Consider the following 12,643-nt stretch of genomic DNA (forward strand, 5'->3'; position numbering starts at 1 on the left):
TTGTGATCAAGGATAAAGCGGATGAGTTGTAGGATGGTGTTTGGAGATTGGCAGTTGTTGGTGTTGAGTACTGAGGCTGTTGCCACGATGCCATCACTTTTTAGATTAGAATCAATCTAAAAATCATGGCATAGACAGAGAACACAGGGGGCTATCACCATTGTTAATAGCTAACCTGAGAATGCAACTTTTTAAAGAAAGGTTTTGTGATTTACACATGTAAGAAGTGAAACTATCATGGTATTCTAACAGATGAAAGGCTTAACAGACAATCAATTTTTCAATGTATAATTTCAGTTTACATCACACTGTAAATTTTTGCTATACATTCTGTGTGTTCGGATTGAGCCCTCCACTACCACCTGATGAAGGAGCGACGCTCCAAAAGCTAGTGTGCTTCCAATTAAACCTGTTGGACTATAACCTGGTGTTCTGTGATTTTTAACTTTGTATACTCCAGTTCAACACCGGCATCTCCAAATCATGACTACTAACGAGAGTTCACAAGTTTACCTTCATAAAAGTCAATTGAGACAGATTCAGTTACCAACTGTGTACCTTTACTGGGTCCAACATAGAATGCGCCGCCATTTTAGAAATTATGCAACCTTAACCAATTGCAGTGCCCTTCTCTAACATTTTTGATCAGAATATTAAATTGTAAAGCTACAGCTCATCTTGCACTCTGAAGAAAGAGTGCACCTTCCTATACTTAATGCAAACGTCATTAACTTGTACAATAGCATGTTAAATTCACTGTTAAGGACCTGGACATTAAAAAAAGCTGACACTCCACTGCATTCTAAGCAAGTGCCACACTGTTGAGAGATATTATCTTTTCAATAACATGATAAGCAGAGGCCCTTCTGCCTGCTCAGGGAAAAGATCCCTGAACATTATCTTGAAGAGAAGGGGAGGTATCCCTAGACCCTGGCTAATATTTAATATCTCAAATTAAAATAACAAAGACAGTTTGCCTTACTATCACACAACTTTATGTGAGAGTTTGCTGTGCACAATTTAGCTGCCGCATTTCCAACATAACAATAACGGCTACACTTCCAAAGTATTTCATTAGCTTTAAAGAGTAGAGTCATACAATGGATATGAAAAACCCAATAAAGTTTATATTAGGTGAAATATGATTACATTACTCAGTTCCTTAATCTTTCTAAAACAGTTCACCTGGTTGGGACCCCAGGCATATTTGAAATATCTATTTTCCCCAACATGACGGCTATACATTTGGCCTATGAAACTTTACTTAAGGAAGGAATAAAACATACACACCCACCTGATGAAGGAGCGGCGCTCCGAAAGCTAGCGTGCTTCCAATTAAACCCTGTTGGACTATAACCTGGTGTGCGATTTTTAACTTTGTACACCCCAGTCCAACTCTGGCATCTCCAAATCATATCAAATTGAGGACTTTCTAGTGCCTTGCATTCAATGGGATATAAACACCAAACAAAAAGGATTATAAAAAAAGTCACCTCATTCCACCTTTCTCGGTTGGACACTTGATCCACAGAACATAACCTTTTGCTTATGTTTTCTATCCATTATATATTTGCAGGATCCATTATATATTTGTTTATGAATGAAAATCTGCAGGTTTGTGTTTACAGGGGACATAGTTTATAATTAATTTTACCGCTTGTTGAAAGATAACTTTGGTTATAATGAATAAGTCTGACTTTCTCGTTTATTGATAAAACCCAGGAGTGTTTCTTTTTTCCTAGTTAACAGTCAAAGTCAGGCAAATTAATCACCTTGATGATTCAACTGGTCATTTATATATTTATGGCAGCTTGTGGAATAGTGGGGCTCAATTTCCAGCTGACGTTCTGCAACAGATTATCTTCAATACATGCACTGCAAAGATTCAATGCAACAGTCCCACACTGCCACTTTCTCAAAATCAATAAGAGATGAGAAATAAAGGTTTGAGGAATAAATGACAGCTTTCTCAGTGACATCTTGAGAATGAAGTATAAAACAACTTCAAATATTAACATCACAGTTAATAAACAGAAGGCTAACATATCTTAGGGGAATTAAGATAGTTTAAGAATGGAAATCCCTTGTAAAGGACAGCCACCCATTGTTGGTCCTCAATATCCAGGTTGTTATGAATTCATAATAGAGCAAATTCTCTGGCCAGAATAAGTCAGCAATGCTTTCGAAGGTGGAAAATAAATTGAGCAGAGAGGGGAAAAAAAAATCTACCAATTGTTCGGTTCATTCTTTAGATCTTTCTACATGGATTATAGCCAGTTATCACAACTTTGGTAGCCATTGGTTGCAGTGGGCTGAAGGACTAATCTTGCTCAAAACAGTAGCATGCTACTCCTAAACTCAGCACAAGTGACCAGTTAGCTGCATGCAATGATATTAGCTATCTCTTTCTGTCCAAGCTTAAGGATTCTGCGTAATCAAGAGGAAGGATGGGAAAAAAAAGAGCTGCTCCTTTTTGAAATATTTTCAGTGTTAGAGCCAATTTCCTTGAATTCTAGGGGCAGTAATTACAGTTTTATAAGCTGTTGCATTGTTTTGGAACTTTGGAAAAGATCAAAACAGCACAATGAATCAAATGGAGAAATAAACCTGCATTGCTGTCTGACCCAGCAACGCAATCTGCACAGCTGACTGTTTTGCTGCCTGATTTCAAGTACCTCTGGACATTGGAGTCATCTAAGAAAAATTAACAAGCAGTGAAATTCAAAACTGGCATTGGAGAAACTTTTGTGGGAGAGCTCACAGCAGGGGAGCAGCTAAGTGGCTTCTTAAAGTGTAACTTTTTTTTTGAAAATCTACAATAGTGAGTAAAGTGGGTTCCTTTTTGATTATATGTTTTATTGAGATCTGCCTCTTGATTGAACTATAAAAATATAAAACTTAGGTATTAAGTTAGCCTGGAGTAGTATGTTTTTTAAGCAGTAAACAGTGCTGGGTCTGTAGATTGTTAAAGTGCAAAGATGGCCTTTAGTAGATTGATGTGGTTTACTGTTGGACATGGGAGAGTAAGGACAGTTTCCATGTTAGTGATGATTATGTCTGCAGGAAGTGTCTTCAGTTATGAATCCTATCATATCACATGGATCAGTTGGAGCAGCAGTTAAAGGCAATGAGAAATTACAGGAGTTGGAGATGTGATGGATGGCAGTTGGAGGAAGGGAGATAACCTGAAGATACAAATCAGATAGGTGGCTTACCTCCAGGAAAAGTAGGAAAGGGAGGCAGGTCCTGCAGAACTCTCCTGTGGCTATTCCCATCTCAAAAAGGTATGCTGTTTTGTAAAATGTAGCTGTGTGATGGACTCAGGGGAATGTACCTCTGACTGCCAGGTTTCCGGTACAGAGGCTGGCTCTAAAGTAATATGGGGTACGTCAGGTTTCAAGCGATCAATTTTGATAGGGGAATCTCTAGTCAGAGGCACAGACAGATGTTTCTGCAGCCAACAGAGAGACATCAGAATGGTGTGTTGCCTCCCAGGGGCCAGGATCAAGGATATCTCAGAGGGTGCAGAATATTCTCAAAGGGGAGAGGGACCAACAGGAGGTTGTTGTACATGTCGGAACTAACAACAAATGAAGACAAAAGGATGAGATTTTGAGGAGACAATATAGGCAGGAAGTTAGGCAGGAATTTAAAAAGGAGGTCCTCAAACACAGTAATATCTGGATTATTCCCAGTGCCACGAGCTTGTGAGGGTAGGAATAGGAGGATAGAGCAGATGAACACATGCCTAAGAAGCTAGTACAGGAGAGAAGGATTCACAAATTTGGATCATTGGACTGTCTTCTGGGGGTAGAAGTGACCTGTATCAGAGGATGGATTGCACCTGAATTGGAAGGGGTCTAATATACTGGTGGGCTGATTTGCTAGAGTTGCTTAGGAAGATTTAAACTTTCATACAACCCATTATTGGGATTGTACCTTAGACCCATCAGTAGTCAGCAGGAAATTGAGAAACAAATTTTTAAGGAGATCTCAGTTATTTGCAAGAATAATAGGGTGATTATGGTAGGGAATTTTAACTTTCCAAACATTTGTTAAGTTTGTACAAGAAAATGTTCTAATTCAATACATGGATGTACTTATTAGAAAAGGTGAAAAACTTGACCTTGGGACATAAGGCAGGACTAAGGTGTCAGTGCGGAGCATTTTAGGGTCGGTGACCATAATTCTATTAGTTTTAAAATAGTGAAGGAAAAGGATAGACCTCATCTAAAAGTTAACGCTCCGAACTGGAGGAAGGCCAATTTTGACAGTATTAGGCAAGAACTTTCAAAAGTTGAGTAGGAGTTGTTGTTTGCAGGTACAGGGACGGCTGGAAAATGTGCAGCCTTCAAAAGTGAGATAATGAGATTCCAGAGACAGTACATTCCTGTTAGGAAGAAGGGCAAGCAGGTGTACGGAATGCTGGATGACTAGAGAACTTGAGGTTTTGGTCAAGAAAAAGGAGGAACGTATGTCAGGTATACACAGCAGAGATCGAATGAATCCTTAGAAGAGTACAAGGGCAGCAGGAGTATACGACAGAGGAAAATCAGAAAGGCAAAAAAGGGATCATGAGATAGCTTTGATAAATAGAGTTAAGGAGAATCCAAAGGGATTTTACAAATACATTAAGGACAAAAGGGTAACTAGGGAGAGAATAGGGCCCCTCAAAGATAAGCAAGGCCGCCTATGTGTGGAACTGCAGGGGGAGATCATAAACAAGTATTTTGCATCAGTGTTTACTATGGAGGAGGATATGGACGGTATAGAGCATGGGGAAATTAAATAGTGACGTCTTGAAAAATGTCTATATTACAGAAATGGTGGTGCTGGATGACTTAAAATGCATAAAGGCGGGTAAATCCCTGGGACCTGATCAGGTGTAGGAGAAAGTGAGGTCTGCAGATGCTGGAGATCAAAGTTGAAACTTTATTGCTGGAACAGCACAGCAGGTCAGGCAGCATCCAGGGAACAGGAGAAACGTCGAATCTCCTGTTCCCTGGATGCTGCCTGACCTGCTGTGCTGTTCCAGCAATAAAGTTTCAACCTGATCAGGTGTACCCTCAAACTCTGCGGGAAGCTAGGGAAGTGATTGCTGGGCTCTTTGCTGAGATATTTGTATCATTGACAGTCATAGGTGAGGTGCCAGAAAACTGGAAGTTGGCTTACATGATGCCACTATTTAAGAAAGATGGGAACTATAGACCGGTGAGCCTGACATCAGTGATAGGTAAGTTGTTGGAGGGAATCCTGAGGGATAGGATTTATTTGGAAAGGCAAGGACTGCTTAGTGATCGTCAATATGGAAAAATGTGTTTCACTAACTTGAATTCTTTGAAGTTGTAGCGTAGACAATTGATGAGGGCAGAGCAGTGGATGTGATCTATATGGACGAAGGAGTTTGCCAAGGTTCCTCATATTAGACTGGTTAGCAAGGTTAGGTCACACAGAATACAGGGAGAACTAGCCATTTGGATGCAGAACTAGCTAACAGACAGAGGGGGATGGTGGAGCTTGTGGTATGCCACAAGGATTGGTGCTGGGTCCACCGTTTTTTTAATTGTCATTTACATAGATGATTTGGATGTGAACATAGGAGGTATGGTTGTAAATTTGCAGATGACACCAAAGTTGGAAGTTCGTGGACAGCAAAGGCTACCTGAGAGTACAAGATCTTGATCAGATGGGCCAATGGGCCAAGGAGTAGCAGACGGAGTTTAGTCAAATGTGAGGTGTTGCATTTTGGAAAGGCAAATCAGGGCAGGACTTAATGGAAAGTGTACTGGGGAGTGTACAGTGGAGTCAGGTAGATGGGATAGTCAAGGCAACGTTTGGTACGCTTGCCTTTGTTGGTCAGTGCATTGTATAGGAGTTGGGAGGTTAATGTCAGGATGTACAAGACATTGGTTAGACCTCTTTTGAAATACCACATGCAATTCTAGGCTCCCTGTTACAGGAAGGATATTGTGAAACTTGAAAAAATTCTGAAAATATTTACAAGGATGTTGCAGGGATGGAGGGTTTCAGCTATAGGGAGAGGCTGAATAGGTTGGAGTTATTTTCTCTGGAGTGTTGGAGGCTGAGAGGTGACCTTGTAGAGATTTATAACATCATGAGGGGCATGGGTAGACGAGTTCTTTTCCCTGGGGTGGGGATGTCCAAATCTAGAGGACATAGGTTTAAGGCAAGAGAGGAAAGATTTAAAGGACCTAAGGGGCAACCTTTTCATGCAGAGGGTGGTGCGTGTATGAAATAAGCCCCAACAGGAAGGGTAGAGGCTGGTACAATGGCAACATTTAAAAGGCATCGGAATGAGTATTTAAATAGGAAGAGTTTATAGGGATATAGGCCAAATGCTAGAAAATGGGACTAGATTTATTTAGGCCATCTGGTCAGCATGGACAAGTTGGGCAGAAGGGTCTGTTTCCATGCTGTACAGCTCTAGGGCTCTAAGTTAGAACAACAGCCAAATCTAAAACCTTTTCTATATGAAACAAATGTCTTACTTGTTCCACGAAGCCACGGTCTGAATTCTAGTTTGCATTTTCCTATAAAGTAACAGATGCTCAGATTATCCATTTTCACCTATTTAGACACCAGCAAATTCGAGATTGTAGTCTGGTTCCTGGTTCAGGAAGAGAATTCCACAATGAAAATGACATTTTACGCTGCACAACACAAGTCAGCTGTCAGGAAAAACAAAAACTACAAATATCATCTGTATATGGCAAATTGTTGCTGTTAACATTGCCACCAGTAGACTTTCCCAGAACCTTCATAAAGTGCACTTCAAATGGCAACTCCTGAATGCGGCATATGATGACAGCAGTTCATGCCTCAGCAGCCATGCCATAACACCAGAGAAAGGAAAACTGCACTTCAGAACATCTCAATCAGACCATAACAGTTTCTTAAAGTGGAGCATCAGTTATGCAGACAAACATTGCAACTGCAATAAATTAATTCTTAGCCAAATATTTATGGAGGAGGGACTTTTGAACTGGCCTTTCAAAGAAATGGTACAATCAGGATAGGCTGAATGGCATCCTTCAGTACTGCCTAATTCTATGAAGCTTTTAAAAATTAATTTAAGTCTTTAATTACTAAATTAAAGACGACAATTATTTGGACAAAGTTACAAATCACACAACACCAAGTTATAGTCCAACAGGTTTAATTGGAAGCACTAGCTTTCAGAGCGCCGCTCCTTCATCAGGTGGTTGTCAGAGACATCTACCTCTTCCTCAATCCCCACGCGAGCAAACAGTAACAAGCAGCAGTGATTCACCTATCATGGGAGATTATGCATTAAACAATTATTTTGAAAATTCCAAGAAGATCGTATACGATCATTCTCAAGAGAGTTGATAACAACTAATGAATTGTTAGACAGTCCTGATTGCTCCAACTCCTGATGCTGAAAGCAAAGAGGGATGTTGGTCATGTCGCTGCATGGGTGAACTTGAGTGCCATTTGTTATGTAACAGCTGAAACAAGACAAGCAAGCTTGAAATCAGCAACTGTATACATATGTTTGCCAGCAGTCTCAGCTGATCTGCCCATTCACTGTTTTGAGGATGCTGGAACTTATTTCAGTATTTTTTATTACTGTTGCGCTATCACTCATCACTCAGCATAAAAATATGTTTTGAGTGTTGTAGCTCAGAGGCAAACAGGACTGAAATTTTCTACTGACCATCAAAATACACAATTGTGTATTTATATACAAACAAAGTATCTTCAAAAAGCAGTGAAATGTTCAAACCTTGGATTCTTCAATGATCGGAATAAATTCTTCAGATACAGATGCTGGAAGTTTATTGAGCAGGTGGTACATGCCAAAATTATTTCCAAAATGCAATTCTTCGCATCAGCCACAAATGATCCATATGTGGCCACAAAGGCAGCAAAGAGATTACCCCAAAAGAATGGTACGTCTTGGTTATATTTGGCATCTACAAAGAATCATGATTTTGTACGAACTAAACAGAACTGTAAACTCAGCAAAGGCAGATACAAATGAGTCAAACACTGGTATGATTCTAAAATTTTAAAATATAAACCAAAATAAGCTACAAACACTGTTTATGCATTTCAGAAATAACTAGGGTGAGGATGGAGTCTGTTTCCTTATTAAACTTCAAAATGGATGCCGAAGCCTAGCTGTCTGCAAGTTCCAAGCAGGTGCTTTGATGTGTAGCTAGCCAGGGTAAAGAGCTTGGTTCTAGCTCCTAATCAAATTATGGGTCCTTTGAAGGGTAATGGGTAGATTCCAAACTATGACAATCAGACTGGAGTAACTTCAATTTCTAACAAATATCAAAGCACAAGTTTGCAGATGCATGCAATATACCCTAAATGGCCGGATTATCAATGGTGCTTTGTTCTGAGAGGTTCAAAGTATACATGGTTTAAATAATCAGTGGATTCTGGTTGACAGCTGACATGCTCATTAAAAAACAATTCAAACATCCTCCAATGTGTCTTTGAACTGATAGACCCATAGGTCTCGAATTCTTTTGATCTGGAACATATACTACTGACTTTTTCCAACATTTTAAATTCACTTTCATTTCTGGAATTGACTCATGTACATAGTAACAGTGTGGTGGAGTTTTGCCCAAACTTTAATCCTAAAGCCTGATCTTTTTATTGTCTTGAAAACTGTATCTACTGTTGCTGTTTCCATTCTTTTTACTATTCTGGCTCCAACACGGTATAACATGGTCAATAGTAAATAAAGGTATCAACTCTTTGCTCCATATGCTCCCCTATACACTATTAAAATGTAGATTTCAGTGCAGAGGAAATGCAGTCAAACCATAAACTATTAAAAAATGAATCTCTTCCCAAAAGCATTAAGCAAAAGCACTGGGACAAATCCTATATGATAATCTACAAGAACTTCATCCCAGTGAAAAGATTAGGCTCAAGTGCAGTACAAATGCTTCAGGGATTTCCAACATAAAAGTCAGAATTCACAGCTAAAGTTTCTTTATACTTTTGAGAGTTTTCTACAAATTGAGATTATAAATATTGGCCCAGATTCTCGAGTTTCCAGAGACAGAGAGAGGTGGTATCCCATAAGATACCTATCGGGACCCCCTCTGAATTTTTGCACTATGGTTACACAGGAATTTCTCAAGAAATTTAAATTTCTTAAGGGCAATGAGACGGTGTCTAGAACACTCTGAAAAAGTCTCCAACTCAGATTAAGAATTGGAGACCTCAAGGGTTTAGACTTACTTACTTGGACAGTTACCTAGAAAATGTTAAAACTGGTTCTAACTCTACTAGACAACTGAACCCACTGAAAGCCCTACTGACCCCCCCGCTTCACCACACCCTCTATATTCCTTGACTCTGTGACCTTATACACTAGACCCAACCTCACCAACTTACACACCTACCTAGCCGCCAACATACCCTTTACCCACTTATCTCAAACAGGTTATCCATGTACACATGTATAAATTCACCCAGGCATTCACACGCTTACTAATACCTTATGATTTGGAACACGTGAACTGTTTCTTATTACAACACATGTTGTCGTAAACAGATGTAGGAGTTCTGCACAGATTCTCCTGGCTGGTCTCTAATCACCACCAACTATGCCCCCATCCCCAAAGGAATCATGTGATAACTGATTGGCAAGAAAAAAAAACTATGGAGGAAAGCAAATGGTCAATTTTTTTTAAAATCAGGTCAGCGTTATAAACAAGGTTCTGTCATTGACTGGAACATTTGGGCCATTATGTTTCAAAAAGAGTGTTCCAAAAGCCATCACATAAATGTGAAGCAAATTTTTTTTGTGCTGTCATCTTAGTTGTTTTGTGTCATTTGCCAGTTCACAATGGCAAACTTTGGAAAATAACTGAACAATCCACTATTTTGTTTTGCACTGGTTATTTATTGTCGATTTGATTGATTGAATAATCCAACTGACTAAATCCATCATGGATAATATAAATTTTTTGGAGTACAGAATAGCAGGACAAAGTGTAATACCGTAGACTGTTCGATGTAATACGGAGTTCAACGCACAAAAAAAGTGGTGCACTTTAGATAGATATTATCATTACCCAGAGTCACTAAACAAGTTAAAATCAACTTGCATTGCAAGATTAATGGCATTCCAGATTATGTCTTTCAAAATAATTATTTCAAATAATAGGTGAAAGTGAATCAGGAAAGTTTCCAATATTGTTTACAAATTGTTTGAACGTATTTCTTTGCATTTCACCTTTGGTTTGTAAAATCACTACACGCATTGTGTAGGGACAATTTACTGGTGGATAATGAATTTGTGCCCACTGCCATTCACCAACATGTTGTAAAGTACCTACTCAGTTATAGCATTATGGGAAATGTTATTCAGAGACCAAGGTCTGCATACATAAATAAACGAACAGCAAATACTGGACATCTGAAACAAAAAACAGAAACCTTCTCCAGCACTTTGTTTTTGTCCAAGCTATGTATATGTCTTGTGAGGGAAAAAAAAGAAAACCACCAAGCCAATTGTGCATCCCTCAAATAGCTGACTCAAACCAGACAGAATTTTGCCATCCACTGCTGGGAGTCGACAGGCCTGCCATCTCCAGACTTAGGGCGGCCAACCTGCCCACACACCAGTTGAGGCCCTTAAGGGTGGGAAACCCTGTAACCAGAATATCCTGGTTACACAACATAAGTTTGGAATTGAACCCTGTTCTTGCCATCTACTGTGGTCACTTTTGAACTAATATACTGTAAAAAGGGATAAAAAGAGAAGAGCAACTCCACTTGTACATGATGTGTTTGAGGACTTTGAAACTTAAAGACTTTTCTTTTCTTAATCTTATGGTTAAAAAAGAAGCACTAACGTTTTCAGACACTTCTCTTCTCTTCTTTGTCTGAATCATTTCTGTTTCCACCTTCTCTGCAAGCTCCAGCTTTCGTCTGTTTTTCCTAAATGCAGATAAGCTGAACTCTAAATAGGATTAAAAATAAAACACTATTTATATTAAACTTTTGTGCTCTAAATGTAATATGTGAATAACTATTACTCACAAAAGCCAATAACATCTAATAAATGGAATTGGTGTTTTCTACTTGGTTCAGGTTTTAGTTATAATGAACTTAGACAAAGGAAAGCATCAACAACTCTAAATGGGTCTGCAAGGAGGTCACAAAGATTTAGCAGCATTTCTCACACATGGTTTTATTAGTAAACTCAACTTCTGAGGCAAAACTGAGCGACACAAAACAGAGTACTCGTTTGATCCCTAGTGCTGCAAGGAAAGGCATAAAGGAAAAATTGGATTTTACTTCATAGGGTAGGGTTCTAGATCTCGATAACTATCCAGCTGAGATGGGAAGTTTTTTTTCAGGGAGTTGGGAAAAGAGGGAGGACATGCATGTTGTTGTTCCAGGTGCCATTACACGGTTTGTAGATTTTTTTTAAAATCAGGAGCCAGCTTTACACATAGCCTGATATCCTTTTACAAATAAATCTAGTAAGGTGTGAAAGAAACTGCAAATACATTATCAGCCGTTTTAAACTACCTGTACTCAAATTCATTACCTTCGGTTTCTGGTCCACTTTTTCATTCTTCTTTTAGCGGCTATATTAATAGTCTACTCAAAACCCCATGCAACTACACATATCTCTAAATGCAAGGTCACTAAGCTAAATTTGTTTTTTTAAAATCTAGAAGTAGCCCCAACTAAGCTTGCTGAATAGCAGGATCAATGCGATCATCGGAATAGGCTGGGGAATAGAATCAATGTACAGTATAAGATTCTTTCGAAGGATTGGCACAAGCCCAACTTTTTAAATCACCTCTGTCCTGTGCTGTAAATTTTATAATTCTGTTCTAATCCATTGTCTCCAATAAAGAAAACATGGAATCAAGCACTTTTTGTGTGCAAATTTTACAAGCATCTTCTTCCTATTTGATGGCAATTGTGCATACACAACACTATAATGGCTCCATAATTGACTTTTTCTTTGGTCCTTAACTACATTAACGCTCACCAGTGCAATCAACGTTTTCAACATTGGAAAAAATATGAGTAGATTAGCAAACTTAGCAACCTTCCCACCTTTCCTCAATAATTTGCAAACATGAAAATTAAGTTTACCACTTTCACTTCATAAAGTCAGTTCTCCATCATTGCTACTTGCTTAAAACCCTTTGTGCTGACAGCTCACTAACCCTATTTACCATTTCTGCGCATTTAGGTAAAACATTTCAAACCCATTGTGTACTGCTACTTCCAAGCTATTTACTCTAGTGCCAACTACATTTCCCGGTCTCCTGTGCACCGTGTTTCTCCTCTCTTAATATTGCTATTCTCCTAATAAATTTACTTCAAGCCTCCCTTGAGTACCAGTAACAAAGATTTAAGCCCAGCTTTATTGAGATGCAATACAACAGATCCCTTCAGCTTCAGAACGGAGGCCAAAGTGCAGGAAATCTGAAACCCTTCCTCCTGCACTTAATGCATTGAACCAGTTTTATCCTACGACCTGGATGTTTCTACACTAAAGTGAATAATCTTGCAGGTGCTACTTTTAAGCTTTTGCCCTCACTCCTGAAATTCTGACTGCAGGTCCTCAACCTTTTGCATTCCCACGTTACCGGTTCCCACA

The 12,643-nt window shown here is 39.1% G+C and overlaps 1 protein-coding gene across 3 annotated transcripts in view; it reads right to left on the reverse strand.

The window, feature by feature from the left end:
- tasp1 (taspase, threonine aspartase, 1) overlaps positions 1-12,643 on the reverse strand; it is a 97,139-nt gene that overhangs the window by 62,310 nt on the left and 22,186 nt on the right. For all 3 annotated transcript variants that reach the window (XM_043696630.2, XM_043696634.2, XM_043696632.2), the window contains exon 7: positions 10,872-10,978. In XM_043696630.2, coding sequence (XP_043552565.1) covers positions 10,872-10,978 — 107 coding nt within the window. The remainder of the gene's footprint in view (positions 1-10,871; positions 10,979-12,643) is intronic.

The sequence above is a fragment of the Chiloscyllium plagiosum genome, unplaced genomic scaffold (assembly GCF_037043375.1).
Source record: "Chiloscyllium plagiosum isolate Xiang-an unplaced genomic scaffold, Cpla_swu_hap1 HiC_scaffold_10, whole genome shotgun sequence".
NCBI classification, from domain to species: Eukaryota; Metazoa; Chordata; class Chondrichthyes; order Orectolobiformes; family Hemiscylliidae; genus Chiloscyllium; species Chiloscyllium plagiosum.